Here is a 20,532-nt window from a genome sequence, read left to right on the forward strand (position 1 = left end):
AAATGTTTATTACAACTCCATTGCGATCCTCAGGTTATTGCCATATAGTAGCTTCAGTTTTCTTATGACAAACCGGATTGTCCTCTTGAGCTCCTGGTGAACAGCTTTGGAAGTGAATCATGCATTATTGACAAGCGTCTTGATATGTTGGAGATAAGGTAGGCCTGCCTTAATGGAAAAAATGAGTATAGCATAGTTAAAGCTGTAAGGGTGGAAGACACATGAGGGCAAAAACAAAAACAGGAAGCACTCTAAGCTGATATGAGGTGACAAAAGACACATGAGTCATTTTATATTGCACTGATTTTTTTTTTCGGATGTTAATTTCGATTGAACTTTGTTTATGGTGTGCGTTGACTGATCACGTAGGTCAGTGCAGGACAGGTATGTCAGAGGATGACCTCAGCGGTGCTGCTCAGAGCAGACGGGCAGTTGCGTAGGTTGAGTCCACTGTAATTTTTCAGGTAATTTGTCCCATATGAAGCACCGTAGCCCTCCAAGAGGCGAAACCACTTGAGGAGTGTTCTGTGCAGCCAATCGTCAGTACCAACCCCGCAAGACTACAACAAGGCTGGGAGTGGGAGGGAGGACTTGGGAAGCAAAACATGGCGAAATAACAAGTTTGGCTGTTCGCTGCAGTTTGAAATTGCACCTTATCTGTCGTGTTGGAACTACAACTACAAGTTCATAAAATCTGGACGCTGGGGTACGAAAACAACGTTTATCTTTAAATAGTCGAGGGCCACAGTTTACAAGTATTACGGTGGCCGGAGAGAACATAGTCCCTGCCTGTCTGCCTGTGTTTTCCCCGGAAGGTTGGCAGTGCTAGGCGCGACTGTCAACAGAAAATGGATGAAGACGGAAAGTTTATTCTGGAAAAGACAATTTAGCATGCTAGCTTAGCTGCGTTAGCTAGCCAGTTACTGTTGGATCGATCACGCGCACCTGACTCGGAATTCGGATTACAGCGCGCTCGAGCCAAAATTGAGGAATATTTAAGTCGTGTTAACAAGTTTGACAACTGAGGTCGCAAAGAAATATATTTCAAACGAGGCTATTATTTTCATTTTCCGCACTTACCCCACAGTAATATTCAGGTAGGACTTAATTAAAGGCGAGTAATGAGAGCCTGACGGTCGGTTCTGGTGCGGTGCGGACGGACCCGGACGCCATCACATCAGACGTTGCGTTCTCCGTAAAAACAACCGCTGCGTTGCTGAGCTGTAAATGATATTTTATACCACATCAGTCCAGCAAGGATTTTTTCAGTGGCACACCAGACGTATGTGGTAGTTTTTTTTCCGCGACACGCATGTTTTGATCAATATAAGATTAGCTGGGATGTTGTACAGCAGCAGAGCCGCGGCGTCTTGTCAAAATGAACGCAGCAAGGTGTTCAACAACAGTGGAGGTGCATCGCGTTGAAAACCTGCCAGCTGTTAGAACAGCACCGATGACCGGCTAACGGTGACGTTAACTGTTTGTTGAAACCTTTTATTTTAAGTTGAACGTGTTCTGCTCACAAATTGCAGCCGGCTTTTCTGTAAAACAACTGCGGATAACATAGCTCTCGGCCGGAGTTGACGTGAGCTAGTCAGCTGGGTGCGTCTGTGGCAGCTCTATCTGCGATGTGTTTGCTAATCTAAGTGCTACCGTGTTGTTCCGCAACAGTTTCACCATACTGGACTGTCCGCTTGCTATATTTTCCTCTATAGATAAGCCCGTGTAGGCTCGTTTTAGCAGCCACTTAGCCCAAGTACTTCTTATCAAATCACTGGCTAACTTGTTAGCTAACGTTCCAAGTTTCGCCAGCTATGTCTGAAAACGCCCCCACACGAAGCCTGGATGACATAGACCTCGCCGCTCTCAGGGTGAGTATTATTACAAGATAAGTGTGCTGCACTCTATTCATGTAAAATTATGGCAGACAGACGCAGTAGATGTTATGTCATATGAACCAGAGTGTCAGTTTGTCTCTGATACAAGCACGACCACATTACACCCACGCAACAAAGTTGAGGTGGGATAAACATCCCTTGGCCTGGTAGGCAGCTGTGCTGTTTTAGTAGCACAGATTCCCATCAAAGATATTGTCTGATTTCTCCGTCTAACAAAGAGCCACATTCTCCAGTATTACCAACTTTTCGTGATTCTTGTGTTAATATCAAAATACATGAATGAAATTATGGCTGCTCCTGTCTCCAGGGCATAACACTTTGTGATTGCCATGTAGTTATTTTTTATTATGTACACAAACATGCTGAACATTTTTTGTTTGATTTGGCTGTTTTTTCTATTTTTATAGATAGAAATGCACAAACACAGTCCCTTTTGTTTAAATGGTTGTTGTTTTGGAAGTGCTTTTTCATATGGGGACCTGACAGATCCCAACTTGAATGACAAATCCTGTAACTATCCCTTTGGAAAATTGGATCTGGTCTTTCTGGTTTAGTTGAGTTTGATTTGGATTACTGACAGCATTCTCATGCTGCATGTCTATAATAACAACAAATCAGACTTTGTCAAAGATAGAACAAAAAGGTCCTGAACTTTCGTTCCCTGTGATTTCAGTGGTCCACCTTGAAGGCCTCAGTCTAAAAAAATCTACCTGGCTCTTTTGACCTCCTTCCTCTAACATTAGAACCGCCCTGCCGGGCAAGAACTGAAGTCAGATGGAAAAAAACAAACATGCTCGCCACTATTCCCATTTGTTGAAAAAGGGTAGAGTTTCTGAATCACGACCACAGATCTTTTACTCCCTTTTGATGTATCTCTACATCTCAAAGGCAGGTGTCAAAAAAATAAAACATTTCGCAGCAGTCAGTTCCCTTAAGACAGAGCCGTATTAGCATTATAAAGACATATTTTATGCATTCAGTCACTGTTTTTTTGCATGGATTACAGCCCTGTCTCTTTCCTCTTAGGTACAGCTTTTAAACATAACCATAGCATTCACTTTTATATTAGATAGACTTTATAAATCTCTTGTCTAGATTTAAAAAGACCAAAATGTTTCTGAAAATGCATCTGGCACCAACTCTAATGTAAGAACTAAGAATATGAGTTTATAACTGTGACAACATCACCAAAATGAGGAAATTGCAGGTAGAAATTGTGCTGTTGAAATTAAAAACATATCAGAAAATACATGCTATTCCAAGAAATATACAAGAGGAAAAGTGAAATTCCCTGTACCCAGGAAACTTGGCAGCACTTTGGTGTAGCTTTAACCGATTTGTGAGGCTTAACAGGAGATCAGGGGTAGTTTATCCAAATCCTAGTTTGTTGGGTTGGTGTTACCTCTTACCTTGACTCAAAGGAGAGCTCACCTGAGAATCCCTCAATTTTTAAAATCCCAGTTCTTTATAATAAATCTGTATAAAGTGGCAAGTTGTGAATATAGCCCACTTGTCTTCAATGGAAGTACATTCACTTGATTGAATTTGGAAATTGGATTATCAGTCTGGAATCTCCCTGTCACAGTGTTTTGTTTTGGATATTTTGGCTGAAGTGACTGCATTTTTTAGTGACTTTTGTCAAATGGCATTGCAGTTTATGTACTGCTGTATTGTACATTAACTTGGAGTAATGTTTGAATATAATTTCTATTGGTTAACAATATGCCTATAAGGGCAGTTTGGTAGAGGACATGGTAGTTACTACCCACCCCTGCGGTGGTATGGGGTTAGATACTCGATAATGTTACATGCGGCTTTGCTGGACAGTCCACTGAACACAGTTGACTGTGTCTGTGTTTGAGAAACAGGTTGGGGATCTTGTCCTCATTGCTACACTGGCGACTCCTGATTAGTCAAGGCGCTGTTGTTAGAAAGTGAAATTACTGTCGAGTTAAGGAAATCCTTTTACCTTCTTTTATATTGAGGTGACAAAAGTTTCCATGCCAAAATATGCATGGCCAGCAACTGCTAGAGATAAGTGTGAAACTGTCTTTGTGATGTGGGTGAACTGACCATTTAAAGGTGCTCTGTGGAGTTTTCTTGTAAACAAACAAAACTTATGTTTGCATTAAGTGTTACTCAAAAAAATGCATCATATGTATCATTGAGCACTAACAAATTTGTTGAATTAATTTCCCTCCTAATAAAACATTTGCAATGGCAATTTTCTAAATTTAAATCCAGTGTTTACATCCATGTTTATGAGCAAGCAGTCTTCTTCTTCTCTGTCTTTGTTGGTGCATATCCTGGCTGTTACTGCCACCTGTTGATCAGTGGAATAGTGTGAAACCATTTGCAGGACTGTGCACCATGTCACCTACATGTACGTGCATGAATGTGCGTCCTTGTGCGCGCACATGAGATAAACAAAATGGAGACCCACCAGAGAAAAACAATTCCATAGCACTAATAGAGTACAAAAACTCCTCAGGGAACCTTTAAGTGGCTCAATCACAGCATTTCTCAAGTTTGCTAAAGAGTGCAGAAGGACTCCAGCGTTACATAATGACAGTCCACTGAACACAGGCAGCAACAAATCATTTGTGCAGACACTTTGTTCTCACGCCAGTAGAATTGGATCAAACCAAACCACTTGCACAATTGTATTGATTACAGAAGGCCTAATAAGCTCCCTAGGACTAAAACACAAGTGACAAGGTTGTAGTCCAATAAAAATGCCTGCTGAATTTCACAGTTTTGCTGAAAATTTACAACAAATGGAAAGTTACTTGTATGATTATTTTCGGTTTAAAATAGAAACTTTGAGAGTGTGATGAATTTTGGATGCTGCTTAGCGGACACTAGCCCTCTGGAAATAAACCTCGTGAGAAATGTAGTCTTGTGATTTTGTTTTATTGCAGTGAAACAGCCTATCCTTGCTATGTTTGGAATAACTTACCTTACATAAGTGTGAGAAAAGTGAATGGTGTAATATTAAGAGAAGCTCTGACTAAGATTTACAAAGCTTCACTGTAAATACCAGTAAAACATTGGATATTAAATGCCTACAACTACCTTTCTTCAATGTTAGCTTTATTTCACATTGATGAATTGTGAATGTTATCATGTGTCATGTATCAAACTGTTTGGATGGGTGAAATGTAGGCCATTTGCTGACACAAGGCCCATAATGGTAGCATAATTCAACTATGGCAGTCTTGAAGAATTTAAAAATGTAAACGTTTTATTGTTAGTAAAATACTTTGATTATTTATGGAGGCGTAAAAGAAAGGTCTACTAGAAAATTGTTCTCTGATGATATACGGGGAATGCTGTGTTTGAGTTTTGATTTTGACGATTGTTGCAGCTGTGTAACCACAGATATGGCAGGCTTTTTTTAAAAGACTTCCTCTGTAAGCTAAGTTGACACCCCTGCAGGAACTGTGTGGTCAGCGTCCCCATGGGCTATTACCAGTGTCTTTTAGAGTTCATACCTCGTTGAACTGACAGGCATGTTGGACATTTTTTGAACCCTCATAGCATTATTCCCTGATGTTCTCTAATATATTGAGTTTACACATTAACACAGCAGCATGATATCCACAAGAAGTGTCAGAGCTGCCACTTCGATAATTTAAGCAGGCTGCCTGTGGATTTCTCCTCCAGTAGTTTTACTGCTTCCTCGCGTTTTTTGCAATCATCGCCGACGATTGGTTTGACTGCTGATGCTGTGTTACTCCTGTAACATAACTGTACCCTTCCCCTTCTCTCACTTCATTCCTCTCATCCCACTCTCTACGCTGGACGTGGGTGAAGCTACCGCCCCTGCCTCGCCACCCACACTATCATTACATTATTCTCTTCATACCATCATTCTCCTGCCTCCTACTTGACGTCACGGTCCCCCCTCTTTTGTGTCCTTCTACATAACATGCTTCAAAATTTGGCCAGTGTGTTTATGTCATCATATGAGCAAAAGTGTTGTCATTTCCCACTTTTACTGCCAGACTTTACACAAATATATACATGCTTTTTTCCTCATATGTTTTCCTCGTCTCAAAGGAATGTTTCCCCTCCTTGTTGAAGGCAGAAAACCCATCATTGGAAACAGATGAAAGCAGGATAGGTCATGCTGTACATTCTAAACCTAAAGCTGCAGTCTCACCACCCACACATCTTCTTAAAGCCATATTGAAATTGCATGAAAGTGGAACTGCTTGTCATTTTCCCTTGTCTTTGGGGGAGGGGGTTGCATAATTATTTCAAAGCAACCTGCTCATTATTAAAGTAATATGTGTTCAGTGCATTGACACGTCAAATGAACACATCTGGAAAAGGCCAGATGTCCTGTCAATGTTGTCAGAATTCGTCTTTGTATATCTAATCTACTATCAATGTTTAGTGTATCTGCTTGTCTGTTTCTTGTCTTGAGGGTGGGCGGTGAGTGTGTGAGTAGGTGGGCGGCTAGGAAGATTGAGTTCAGATGATTTGTATGGAAATTCAGAATTGTAGTATTGGATATAAATTTGCTAAGGAACGGTTGCTATTTGTTTTTCATATGTTTTTATGTATAATTTATGTTCTACTGAGGCTGATGTTTATCTTTGTGTATTTATGTGACAGTGTTCTTGAGGGAGTCTATAGATATTTATAGCAGCTATCCTCTTTTTGTAATGGACGTACACATCTGTTGCACAGAATAATTCTAAATACAACAGTTTGTCTTACTAAATACTGTATTAAATAAAAATAATATAAAAATATTTAAAATGTTTCTGTTACAACTTAATATTCAAATGACAGAAAAATTACTCAAATTATGTTGACCTGTTTTGTGTGTGTGCGTGTGTGTGTGTGTGTGTCCTCAACAGTGTTTTTCAATTCAGACATGTTTTTTAATTCAGCCTTTGTACCAACACTACGAAAGCCAGATTGCAGCAATTACCAGAACAGGTGCAGTTCAGTAGGATTTGAGTAGTCAGGGACCACTCTTAACTGAAGAAACATGAGTGTAACAACATGAAATACGACCTCCGCTTAGGGTTGGCATTGGAGTGTAGATGTGTAGGATTCAGAAAAGAACAAAGCATCATCACCCACTTGAAAACAAAAATAAATATCGTGTGCTTTTGAGTGTAGTCTTTTTAATTTTACCCCCAAATCTGCAAAAAAGAAGGCAAAAATGAAATGCTGTTTTTATATGCAGCATTTTATTTCTTGAAAACATTTAGTTGATGTGGCACGACAAGGCAGAAAACATCAATGTCCTTGTGTATTTGACCCTCTTCTGTCTCCTCTCTCTTTCAAAGGATCCAGCAGGAATCTTTGAGCTGGTCGAGGTCGTCGGCAATGGGACATATGGGCAGGTGTACAAGGTGAGACCTGATGCCTGTGTCACATCTGGATGATGTAGGATTTTAATTGGAGATTGAAGCATTAAACACATAAGTTGTCACTTGTGCGATGCATTGCTGTAAAACTGAGCAGGCTGGAGTGTGGCTCTAGTGCCTGCTCTTTTGTTAAATGTTCCGTGCATTAATTTCTCAGATTACACCGGATTTATCTCTCTGCTACATCAGTGCATTTTTCAGGTGTCAGACTGAAAAGTCTAAAGTGGCTGTGTCAGAAAGATAAGAGACTCCAGTTGTGGAAAATGTAATATATGAAGGGTGAAATGTGGTGATAAAGCAATTAGCCACACTTAACAGGCAAAATTCAAAGAGTTTCAGAAACGGTCCCAGGTTAATTTTAAACTGCTGACCACTGTAACCATGATCCAAATTGTTGTTGAATCAGGGCCGTCATGTGAAGACAGGCCAGCTGGCGGCCATCAAGGTGATGGATGTTACAGAGGAGGAAGAAGAGGAGATCAAAGCAGAAATCAACATGCTGAAAAAATACAGCCACCACCGCAACATAGCCACTTACTACGGTGCCTTTGTCAAGAAGAGTCCACCAGGACATGATGACCAACTTTGGGTCTGTCTACTCTTATGCCTGGTCTGATCATTTTAAAACAATATGCCTGATTGATTGTGCTCACTAAGTTTGCGTTTGTCTGCATGTAGCTGGTGATGGAGTTCTGTGGGGCGGGATCAGTGACCGACCTCGTGAAAAACACTAAGGGCAGTTCTCTAAAGGAGGACTGGATTGCTTACATCTGCAGAGAGATCCTAAGGGTGAGAAATTGTCAGTCAAAACAAATCTGAAGCAAAGGTTGCCTTTTTACTGAGCAATTTTTTGTCTCGCAGGGCCTTTCTCACCTCCACGCCCATAAAGTTATCCACAGAGACATCAAGGGCCAGAACGTGCTACTAACAGAGAATGCAGAGGTCAAACTTGGTATGTTGAAGGTCTTGTGTCGTTTTGTTGCAAAATGCATGCTATCCCTCACTGTCTCACACCCTTTCCTTTCGTCTGATTCCTTTGTCGACACTCAGTTGATTTTGGGGTGAGTGCTCAGTTGGACAGAACCGTTGGGCGTAGGAACACCTTCATCGGCACACCTTACTGGATGGCACCTGAGGTTATTGCCTGTGATGAGAACCCTGACTCCACCTATGACTACAGGGTAACAGCAGCACTGTGTTTGTGTGTGAGAGCACTATGCTGTGAGACCATATGAAAGACAGATTGACCTGGTTCCTTGTGTGTGTTACAGAGTGATATCTGGTCCTTGGGGATAACAGCCATTGAGATGGCTGAGGGAGCTCCTCGTAAGTGCGCCTGTTTTACTTGTTCTTGGTTATACCATGCATTTCTATGTACTCGGTAACAGATCATGTCTCATCGTTTCAAAATTCATTCTGAAAGACCTCATGAATGAGTCTTGTCTTGCATATGCAGCCTTGTTGTCTGTGCCTTCAGATGGACAGCTGACTCACTGTAATCAAGGTAGTGTAGTCGTGAGCTGGCAGTTGGTGTGTGGAGGCTGATTGCACAGATCTCTCTCTGGTCTGTCTGCCTTGGGATTCGGTGTAAAATCTGACTAAGAAACAGAAAATCTCACTTAAGAGTAGAAGCAAAATACAGTACCTCAGCTGTGGTAAATAAAATTCATGTTAAACAGTGGTTCACCATCAGTGACTTATCATGCTTGGTATACTGCTACATTTGACCAGCTGGTGGTTGTTATAATAAGACTATTATAACCCTCCCTGCAGCAAGATTCAACTTACACTCTTTACCTATTGGTTTACTAAGTATTGCATTTGAGATTAAAGTAGTAGTAGAAAAACACTTGCAATATGCAGCTGACGTTTATGAGCTCTGCATTGTTACAAAATGTGTCTTCACTCTGTCTGAGTTTTACAGACGCCTGCAGCTTATTGTTGAGTTGGGGACACAGTGTGCTTTTTTGAACAGAAACTAAACTAAAGTCAAATTGATATTCCTCCTCCACTTAAATGTTTCAAAACCTTTGCTTTTTGATATTTTACAGTGTAGAATGATATATTTGTGGGGTTTAAGACTAAAAGACTGTTTTTGCATTAATCTGTTGAAGGAGGAAAGTTCACTTTAGTCTGAGTTTAAGGCATCAGCCTACAGTTATGATAAACTGGTTTAGAAGCCAATCATGGTCCAATATGCAACTGACACAAGAGTGATGTTGAAACATTTTGCCTTCACTTAACATACACTGAAAACCTTCTGTTTAGTAGTTAAACTTAATAACAAATATATGTTTGCCTAGATTATAGATTTCTCATTGAGTGAGAGGGGGTAGATGTATTTTTAAGAATTCTTCAGGCAATGGAAAAAAACATAACAGACACAAATCATTATTCCAAGCAGCGAGTATTTTTATATTTCCCAGAGGGGATCTTTAATCTTAAAGGTCAAGTGGAGTCTGGTTTTCTGAGTCAGAATAAATTTGTACCACTGACACTTGCAAACATTTTAATGTTCTTTTTTTCACCATGTTGATGCTGCTGTGAATGACATAAGGCATACAGGCCAACTGTCAAGCTGGTGTTGATGTGTCATTATAAATTATGCAGTGTTAGTTACTCACTCCATCAGTCTCATTACTAAAGTATGTTTCTGCTAAGTTACAATGTTTGTTGTTTTTGGACATGCTTTTTTCCCCCATTGGTAATGCTGAAACCATTTGCCAATCAATTGATCCACTGATCAACAGAAAACAATGGAAAACAGTTTTGTCAAACAAAACAAGCAATGTCCAGACACCACATTTGTGTCAGATAACTTAAGCTGAGTATTTGTCATTAACTACATAAAAATACATACATAAATGTTTTGACTTTTTTTATTAGTTAATTCATCAGTTTTATGATTACAATCATTATTAGGTGCAACCTTAGTTGTTGCCTCTCTTGTGTTTCTTAATTTGATCACCATGATGACAATGATAACAACCAATGGTTGTTTTTTATTGAGTATATATAGTTATAGCATTAGTCAATTTTCAATAAACAACTGCAATTGCCATCTGTAGTAAAATTATTCCTTAGAATGTCTGTATTGATCACAAGACCTCCTACATTTTTTGAAAATTCCTTTGTGTCCTCCATGATAGAATAGGGGAAGGTGTCAGTTTATCTACAGAATATAAAAAGACAGGACTGAACAAAATGTGTATGTGATATCTGTCACAATTTAATTAAGATGTGTCATTGTACCAGTAACAATAATGTATTAATTAGCCTTACAGTTATGCATCAACATTGCTTGCTTGTCAGCATGTCACATAAAATCTCAGCTAATCAAATTTTTTAGCATGTTTCTGCTTGATTTTTTAAAAATTGTTTGTACATCACGCACAGTAAGTTTTATGTATTTTGACTTTGAGGAAGTGTTTTGGATAGATTTGTCCAGTTGTTTTGTTTCAGCTTTCTCAAAATGGCATTATTTAGCCAAAGGTGTTAGTACAACACTGTTTCGAATATGTGACTTAAAAGTATGAGGACACATATTTCCTACCGAGCCACGTATAATTTGCACAACAAGCTCCCAAAAATAGATTTAAACATTTGGATCATATGAATTATTAGCATTCTTTTCACTTGCTGTGCTAGCACATGCTGTCCATACCTTGTCTGTTTATTCTGCTAAGGTGCATGAATACTTTCAAAAAACAAAAACAAATGGCTGTCAGTACAGGGAAATAAAGCTTTTGGACTCTGTACAATTGAACTGCTAAAATCTAAACAAAAGGAATAATTCACCTCAGGTGTTTAATGAAACATTAAATGAGACAGCAGTACAGTATGTAACTCTGTGTACTTGCTCCTTTTCAGTGACAGGATGTTGACACAACTGCCAACATCCTGTCAGTGGGTGATCCATTCCTTTTTAAATGGAAAAAAAAACCATTCATCCCAACTAAATAAATCTGAATTTTGCATGAACGTTATTATTATGTGTCATGCATGTTGAACATGCATGTTATTTGAAGCACACTTTATCAGTACAGCTAAATTAAAACAGCCCTCTGTTTTAATGTGGCCCTTTTTAAAATGCTGAAATGAAATTTCCTCTTGTCTTTGGCTCTCTCAGTCACGTTGCATATGGCCTAAAGACTGCGTTATAAAAGCCTATTCACTGTCAAAGTGTAAAGCTAACCAGTCAGGTTTAGCTACCTACGCTGGGAACACAGTGACTCACAGGCCTTGCTCTTACATTCAATGCAACATAAGCCTGGGGCACCAGGAAATATTGGGTAACAGCATGTTTGATACAAAGAATATGTATAATGGTGGATAGTATTACAAACTGCCGTGTGGGTATATATCGTATTCTGTCTAACATATAATTTATTTTGATGTTCCTGTTTTTCTTCTTGGTGCTGTAGCTCTAAGCATGGGTAGGTGGATTTAATAATACCTAACAGCTCTCACTATCTCTTTATCTCTGTAGCCTTGTGTGACATGCACCCGATGAGAGCCCTCTTCCTGATTCCCAGGAATCCCCCTCCCAAACTTAAATCGAAAAAATGGTGAGTTATCAACCAACCTGCTGTCTCGTTGAGCCCAAAGTCTTATTTACATGTATAATAACCTAGACACAGGCTTCCTTCACATGATGTTAAATGTGTTTTAAAGCCTCAAACCCTCAATGTGACTGAAATGTATTTTTTTTTGTCTGCTGCAGCATACATATCTGCTCTGCAAATCACACGTCCTGTGGGAGTTATTTCTATTTGAAATGCTTTGGTTTTCTGATGGTGTCCCCTAGTTATGCATTAATTCAAGCGAATACCATTAATTATCCATCGATGCACATCAAGGCCTTATTTTGATTCAGCCACTCAAATCTTGCATGCAACAGTATTGTCCACTTTCTGTCATAGTCAGAGCAGACAGTGACCTTGAGCCAGGCCACAAACCTTCAACCATCAATGCACGTCTTGCCCTGCACCTTAGCTTGTTGAAACATACAGATAAGCAAACATTTAAAGTTCACAGCTAAAACCACTTTGTACTCCTAGTACTCTTCAGTACATGTAGCTGCAACACAAGCTTGTTCACTTTGTCACTCGTTTCCTACAGTGTAGCACAGGCTCTAGACTGGCCGCATGCCAGCCTCTGTCAATAAAACACAGACTGCAACACGCCCCTCAAGGTGGCCGTGAAAAAAAGGAGCATTCCAGAGGTCTTGTCAAAAACACCCAGTTTTGTCACCACAAACACTGCTGGAGATGTATCAACTTTTTGTCAAAATTATCTGGTTTCATTGCCACAAACACAACCCCTTAAAAATATCCAATGGTGTCACGCTTACAAATGTTGTAGCACAGCCTTGAACTGCGGTCACTTATCGCCACCCCCTCCACCTTCCGATCTGAAATTCAAGTTATACACATGTAATGTCAATGTGATATGGCGTGTTTTGTAAAAATGCCAGTATGGTCCATTGGCCTATGACAAGTACAAATGTGAATGTATCAGTGGTTTGCAGAAACATTAATTATATTTTCCAGAAGACTTTTTCTTCCTTTCATAATAAAAAATATTAAGTACACATTTTAAAACACATTGATGTTAGTTTTTACTACAAGCAGATATGACTAAATGTGGTAAGTAGAACTTTAATTCAATGATGAATGTATAATTTTCATTGTCTGGTACTGTGCAGTACATTACACACAGTAGTAGATAAGTTCTCTTCCAGTGTTTATCCCTATCATTTTACATTGAAACCATTGCATGCGGTGCATCAGACAAACATTTGAAGAATATAATTCTTTGTATTGAAATAACACAAGTTCTGCAATAATCAATTAGCTAAATCCACCAAAAACATGCGATATACCAAAGTGGAAAAAATCTGGTCATGGCTGGAGAGCACATTTACAAGCAGTGTAGTAACTTGGTTGCTCTGTTTACTTGATGTTTGAGAAAACAGGTTACTGCAGAGCAACAATAACCAGGTTATGTGCATATAAAAAAAAAGACGCTTAATGAGAGCAGCACTGAATGGAAAGAATGCTGCTTCAACAAGAACCAATGCAGAATTACAGAAGTGTGACTTCTCAAAGCAGCTGCTGTGCTCCGGGTTTCTTTGGTTGTATTTGTCCCTCGATTAGGAAAGAAATCTGAGTTTGCTGTCCCTCACTTAGTATGAGAGGTCATGTGCTTTGTTCCATTATGGAGACAAATACGATTGTGAGAAAGACAAGAAGCTGTAGACATTTAAACTAATTTGTCATATTCTTTCTCCTACCCTGTGTTGTTGCTCCTATTACTCTCCCTGCTACTTGTTAATGGACCCACTTAGTAGAGTTTATGCTCCCACTGCATTCAGAATGCATTGTTTCTTTCACAATGTTTTATATAATTCTAATCCTAAAGAAGATTTTAGTCAATATGGTGTGACTCACAATGAACAATTATTCAAATACATAAGTCTAAGTAAGAGATGGACACAATAACATGAACGCAAGAGCATTGTTGAACTTACACAGGTGATATTCTTGCCTGATTATTGTAATGCATTGAATTGTATTTGATGGTGATGATGTGCTCACATTTTAGTTCCAGTTTCAGAGAAATTAAGTGAGAAGAAAGTAACAGATAGGAGTAAAGTACTTCAGATTGTTAGTGTACTCAGTTCACTCAGTTTACTTGTGTCTGCTGGCAGCTCCTAGCTCCCCTGTCAATCAAATCATTTCCATAAAGACATTACTGTATAAAATGGGTCAGTGCAGAATGTTGTGATGTTGTTCAGTTCGGCACAAGACTGTGAGCAAGAACTGGGAACTTTAGTGGCTTTAGTTAGCACCTGTATTTAATACAAATGTCACACACAACATTCCTCATGTGAGAGGGGCTAAAGACAGACCTTGTCCAACTTGAATCTCTCTGGTTGTTGTTGGATCAGGATTCTGGGCAATCACAGCCCAGTTGCCAACTGTTCCATGCCTCCCCACCCTCCCACTCTCCCTCACTAGTTATCATCCTCTAAACTCCCCCTTCATCCCAGGTCCAAGAAATTCATTGACTTCATAGAGGGCTGTCTTGTGAAGACATATCCCAGCCGACCATCCACAGAGCAGCTGCTCAAGCACTCCTTCATCAGGGATCAGCCCACTGAGCGGCAGGTCCGAATCCAGCTCAAAGACCATATCGACCGTACGCGCAAGAAAAGAGGAGAGAAAGGTAAGCAAATGAGATTGAAAGCCAGCTTATGTTGTCTTGTCATGGACAGTGATCAACTGAAGCATATTGTCATTTTTTTCTTATAGAAGAGACAGAGTATGAGTACAGCGGTAGTGATGAAGAGGATGAAAATCGCGGAGATGACCGAGAGTCAAGGTAATTACAATTTATGGTCTCTATCAAAGAAGTATGAATCTTTGACTTGTGTTCTCTGTACGAATAAATGTCCCCCAAATCCTCTCCCTCATCAGTTCAATCCTCAATGTACCTGGTGAGTCCACCCTGAGGCGGGACTTCCAGCGTCTGCAGCAGGAAAACAAGGAGCGCTCGGAGGCTCACAAGAGGCAGCAGGCCCAACTGGCTGCTCAGCGTAGGGACCCCGAGGAACACAAGAGGCAACTGTTGCATGACCGACAGAAACGCATTGAAGAGCAGAAGGAACAGCGTCGCCGACTTGAAGAGGTATGAATCAACCAGGGAATTCATATCATATCTGTGTACTAATTATCAAGCTAGAGCCATTCATTGGATGTCTTTAGTGTGCATGCGCACCACATAATAATATCAGATACTATATTTGCCCCACATTTCTCAAAGCTTATTGTCTTGGTTCATCTTTTTGTTTTCTGATGTTGGTTTTCATTCACTTATTAAAAGCAAGAATATGTGATTTTGCCAGATAGATCAGTGTTGTCGTGGACCTTATTCCCATTGTTGACCTTGTTTTTGTAATTAACTATAATCCTGCACATTTTGCCAGAGGCTCATGATACTACTACATAATGCAACACACGACAGTACATTTTTAGTTCAAAGCAAAGCTGTACCAAGCAACCAAAATCTCAGGTTCCTTGTCTGTAATGTGTCTGCTCTTATCCTACCTTCAGCCACTAAACTATTTGCTCTTGCCCTGTAGTTTGACATTCATCAAGTCTCTAGTCTTCATGTCAGTTTTGGTCATAAGTGCACCGCATTTATGATTCTATTGTGTGCTCGAGTAAACCTTTTGATATAAGATCATGTGAATGTTAAAACTATGACTGTAAATATTAAAGTAATAGTAATAATTAAAAGAAAAAGAAATTGTAGCATGTAGAAGTCACAATGTTTACATAGCATAGATTGTGAAATTTGGTAATGAAGCCTGTGCAGGGCATGTAAAACCTATCCAGTTGTCATCCCAAATATGTAAACAGTGGGGAACAGAGTGAGAATATTCAAAGTGAAAGGAAGTCTGGCTCCTTGCAACTCCAGTATGAATTATTAATTCTGCAAACATTCACCCAGAAGATGTTTTGTGAGTTTGAAGTTTGTAAAATGCATGGAAACTGTATAAAGGTAGTTTTAACTTTTAAGGAGTACAGAGATTAGTGAGTTGTATTAGTGGCTCAAGATTCCTACTTTTGCCAACCTAAGTCCACTAATCTTTTTGTTCTGAGGCTGTGAACCAGCACTGGAGACTCCATGTAATAATTTGACTAACATAATGCATGCGCTATGCATAACATCTATACGCATGCTATGTTTTATAATATGATAACATCTAAATAATGTTTTTAAGGCTTTCAGTCTACCCTCTAAAGATTTTAAGCAGACCAGTGAGCTAGCTGTAGTGAAGTTAAAAATAAAAACAGTGTAACCAAGATACAGATACAATTTATATTACTTTCACAGTTAAAAAGTACATGCTGAGAGTGAAACGTATGAAATATAATCAGCTTATCCTTTTTCATATGTTAATATCTTTTATAATTCTTTACCAGCAAACTTCCTACCCAAAACAATGTTTTACTTGACAAGTTAATTTGTACATTGTGTATGTACACTGTGTAGCACCCCACTGTATAGATGAATACAAATTCCCAAAGTACAATTATTGGAGAAATATTATAACAGTTGACACGAAGTCTTAATGTATACTTGAAATGTTGCTAATATTTCACCACCCCTGAATGTGTATCAACATGTCATATTCTCTACCCAGAAGGAAACTGAACTTGCTTTGAAGTTGCATCTAATATAGAGTTGACAAGAAAAGTCTCATCATAGTGACAAATGGTGAAGAAAAACAGCTCTGCTGTACAGATCCTTCAAAGGTGGTTCTCAACACTTATGAAAAAGATATGTACGGAGGAAGGATATTTTGCAATAAACTTAAAATGGCACCAGAACCAGTTAACTTACTGGGAATTTAATTGTTATTCACTATCTAAAGCATCTTTTTCTGCATTATAATCTGTAAAAAAGACAGCATTCATATCAGCAAATATCGGGCAACATATACACCAGTACTGATGTATTTGTGATAGGGTTAGGGTTATGATAGGCCAATATCGGCCAACCGATCATATCGGTGGCGCACTACTCTGTAGCCTTTGGGTCTTAGTAGCAATTAGTTTAGAGATTTCCCTGCAGAGTGACATGATTCTGATCATATTACCACATGCATCAAACAAACAAACTTTACAACACTGTCACTCTCCAAATTTTATTTTAGTTTATATTGATGCAGAAGTGAAGAAGACATTATCTAAGTAAAGGTTTTTGAATGTTGCTGAAGATTTTGAAAGACATATAGTACCTATGTAACTCAGCTCATGGGTGCAGCTGTGAAGTGTTTGAAGAGTTATAGGTAATTTGAGTGAAGCGCACACTATTGCAAGTATTGTGCAGTATCGGTAAGGTATTTTACTGCAGTGAGACTGAACTCCCCTAATATACCTCCACCTCCTCTTCTCTGGCTCCTGCTCAACTGCAAAGTGCCAACAACAGTTGAGTGAACTCAATAGAGCTCTGAGTGTTTTGTGTCACTACCAAGTGGGACGTTCTCATTTCACCACTAAGAAGAAACTGTGTTGTTTCCATGTCCCTTAAAACGGCAGATAAAGACTGGTCCATGCCAAAAGTGAAAAACTATGATCAGTTTGAGTTTTAATCAAAGCAGCACAGTCAGAAGATAATTAGGATGCAATAGGTATGTGTGTGTGTGTGTGTGTGTGTGCGCGCGCGCACGCACGCACGCACGTGTGCTTGTGTGAATGACTCACAGCCCTGCAACCCTGCTTCCTTCCTTTTATTTTTTTTTTTTTTTTACAGCTCTTTGCACAGAAAACAAGGGAAGGTTTGCTTATAAGCAGGCTATCCATTATAAATTCCCCAGTGCAAACATAGCCTCTGTGCTCATTTCTCTTTTTCCTGTCACCCTTCTCTCCCAGCAACAGAGAAAAGAGCGAGAGATGGTGAGGCAGCAAGAAAAGGGTCCCCATCGGAGACTCGACGATATGAGACGGGAGGAAGATAGAAGGTTGGCTGAGAGGGAGCAGGTAACCAACCACAGGAGACGTGGGGCTATAATCAGCCTATCGGTGTGAAGTGTGGGTGTGTCCACCGGCAACACTGTGCAAGTTGCTCTGGTGGTGAAATTCCACGAGTAGGTTGCCATAGCAGCAAGGGTCTAAATTAGTGTATTTATTCAGAGATGAGTTTTTCTGTGGGTGAGCTCTCTGCGTCTCTTTTGCTCTGTTTCCAGTCTCCCCTCAGTAACACAAGAGTCTGGCATCAGAGCACCATTACCTGTAGTGCCAAATACTGATTTTATGTTGGTATGTTAGCTTATTATAATCACAATGTACAGCTAAACATTTTAATAATTCTTAATAAAGTAATGTCTCACAATTTCTACGTAGTGTTACGCAGTTATGTTGTTTTTAATGGTACTTTTATTTGTCTCTTTTGTGCTTCTAAACAGGGATGGTGCATGTCTTGTCAGGAAATTTCAGTGTTAGAGTGCTGATTGCTATCAGGGCAACGCATAGTTTCTGTTGTTTACTGGAATGACATTACATAACTGTACATAACAGCCCTTATCATCTACCCCTCCCCTGTATATTTTCATTTCCTTGTTCCCACCTTAATGTCTATCATTCCTGCCTTCTAACCTTTCCACAGGAGTTTATCCGACATAAGTTAGAAGAAGAGCAGCGGCAGTTAGAAATCCTCCAGCAGCAGCTGCTTCAGGAGCAAGCACTGCTTATGGTAACTAGTCATAACTACTCCTTTATCATTTCTTGCTTTGACTGCAGAAGCTTCAATGTCCTATAGGTTATTATAACTCTTCAGAAAAGGAGGTCACTGTGTGTATACTTGCAACAATGTGGCTTGTTTCTGTTTGCGTAAAAACCGAAGGTATGAGGCAACAAGATGAATACTTTTACAGCTCTTAATTGTATTGTTACAAAATAAAGCAGAATCAGGTTGTAGATGTGCAGCCTCTTGATGTAGATATGTTCTACAATTTGCAGAGTGTGGGTGCATATCCCACAATATTGCATATCTTGAAAAGGCATGCACTGACCTAGATTTTGGGGGCAGTTTTGGGCTGACTTCAGAAGAATTTACACACTCCAGTCATCTATGTTTGAGCTAGCTCCTGTGGAGCATAGAAGTTGCTATCATTAGAATTGAGCCATAGCATTAGCTTTTTGTTCCTGTTTATCTGTGGGGAGAAAGAGCTAAATCCTCACTACTGTATACATGTGACAGTTCCAATAGTTTTTCACATATCCTTTCTACAGGTAGGTAACACATACACATAATCTCTGTGTATATGCATATCTTCATTAAGACCAGAGCACACTCACAAGGCAGTATCCCTGGAGTTGTCTATGGGGTTCAGTGCCATGCTCAAGGGGCAATTGGCAGAGATTAAATGTGCAGCAAACTCTCCAAGATGAGAAAATGTTGGCATTGTGGCCTAGGTTGGTATTGCAGGGTCTTGTGAAAATGGATGAAAACTATTTCCCATATACAGTCATTACAACAGGAATACATTTTTTGACAGTCACAACACCCCCAAATGATTCTTTTGATTTGTCGAATGTGTCTAACTGTAATAATGAATCTTGTTGTTTCAATCAAATATTTTCATGCAAACTCAACACTTCCAGCAGCTGGTTCACAATAAAATCTTTCTTGTAGTGCCTTTCATTAGATGTTATGTAGAGGGTGAGAAGCAAAATGTGAATAAAATTGAACTCAACCACCTGTGAAAATCTTAGGACATATAACAAAAGGCATGATGAAAAAGGAACTGCTGGATAGCTTTGATGGGCAACTGCAGGAAGTGTGAAGTCGCACACAATTCATCGCTGATAGAAGTTGGTTTAAATCTAAATTCAAGGCAATAAGTACATTTCAAGACAATGAAGCTACTGTATGGCCATAATCTATCAATAAAAAAGGATAATTTGGGCCTTTGTTTTGATTTATTTATTTGTACATGAAAATAGTTAATACAATCACTAGCCTGTCTCTGAAACGTTCCTTGAAATTGAATATATCCATGTTGTACAGCAGGGCAGCAAGCTTTTATCTCTTCTTCCACAGGAGCTTATTCACTGTCCCTCTGAGAGATATACTGTACTGTAATCCGTCAATTGTGTCCTCGGTCAAGTCTTAAGTCTCCTCCTACACAGGGAAGCACCTGGTTGAGGTATCCTCACTAGGTGCCAGACAGTGCTCTCTCACTGTGGAGGAACACCACAGTGGTTTCTCGAAAAAGATCCTTTTTTATAAAAAACAAAAACATATTTTGGTTGTCTGTATCCACAGTTGTTTGCTTTTACTCTCTACCCAGACCATGTGGGCCATATGTGAGCATCAAAATGAAGATTGACTTTGAAATCTAGTGCTTGCTTTGTGGCCCACAGTGATTTGCAATCTAAGCAGTGAAGAAGAAGAGCAAATGACAACAAGTATTCCACTTTCTGTAAAACCAATCTCTGCTGTTAGAAAAAACAATGTGAAATGAGTCTACATGTTAGGGACTCATGGTTGAAGCTATTTTCATTTTTATCAAATTTCTTGTTCCTTACAAAAGCAGTGTGCCTACAACTAACAATGAAACAAGTCTATATGTCAACGGACTCACTTTTACACTGTTTAATATACAGCACAATATGGTAGATCAATATTCTTTCATGTGGGTTGGTAATTGGCCGCTGCACTAAAAATAG

General features: G+C 39.4%; 1 protein-coding gene across 1 annotated transcript in view; it reads left to right on the top strand.

Annotated features, from left to right (window-relative positions):
* The first annotated feature begins 585 nt into the window (after positions 1 to 585).
* The window catches only part of mink1 (misshapen-like kinase 1), a 36,146-nt gene continuing 16,199 nt past the window's right edge, over positions 586 to 20,532 (top strand). The window contains exons 1-13 of the mRNA XM_073479750.1: positions 586 to 1,871; positions 7,208 to 7,273; positions 7,695 to 7,877; positions 7,967 to 8,077; positions 8,150 to 8,240; positions 8,339 to 8,469; positions 8,560 to 8,614; positions 11,778 to 11,856; positions 14,343 to 14,518; positions 14,605 to 14,674; positions 14,770 to 14,980; positions 17,734 to 17,841; positions 18,467 to 18,553. Coding sequence (XP_073335851.1) covers positions 1,815 to 1,871; positions 7,208 to 7,273; positions 7,695 to 7,877; positions 7,967 to 8,077; positions 8,150 to 8,240; positions 8,339 to 8,469; positions 8,560 to 8,614; positions 11,778 to 11,856; positions 14,343 to 14,518; positions 14,605 to 14,674; positions 14,770 to 14,980; positions 17,734 to 17,841; positions 18,467 to 18,553 — 1,425 coding nt within the window. The 5' untranslated portion in view covers positions 586 to 1,814. The remainder of the gene's footprint in view (positions 1,872 to 7,207; positions 7,274 to 7,694; positions 7,878 to 7,966; positions 8,078 to 8,149; positions 8,241 to 8,338; positions 8,470 to 8,559; positions 8,615 to 11,777; positions 11,857 to 14,342; positions 14,519 to 14,604; positions 14,675 to 14,769; positions 14,981 to 17,733; positions 17,842 to 18,466; positions 18,554 to 20,532) is intronic.

Source organism: Pagrus major, chromosome 13, assembly GCF_040436345.1.
Source record: "Pagrus major chromosome 13, Pma_NU_1.0".
Taxonomy (NCBI): Eukaryota; Metazoa; Chordata; class Actinopteri; order Spariformes; family Sparidae; genus Pagrus; species Pagrus major.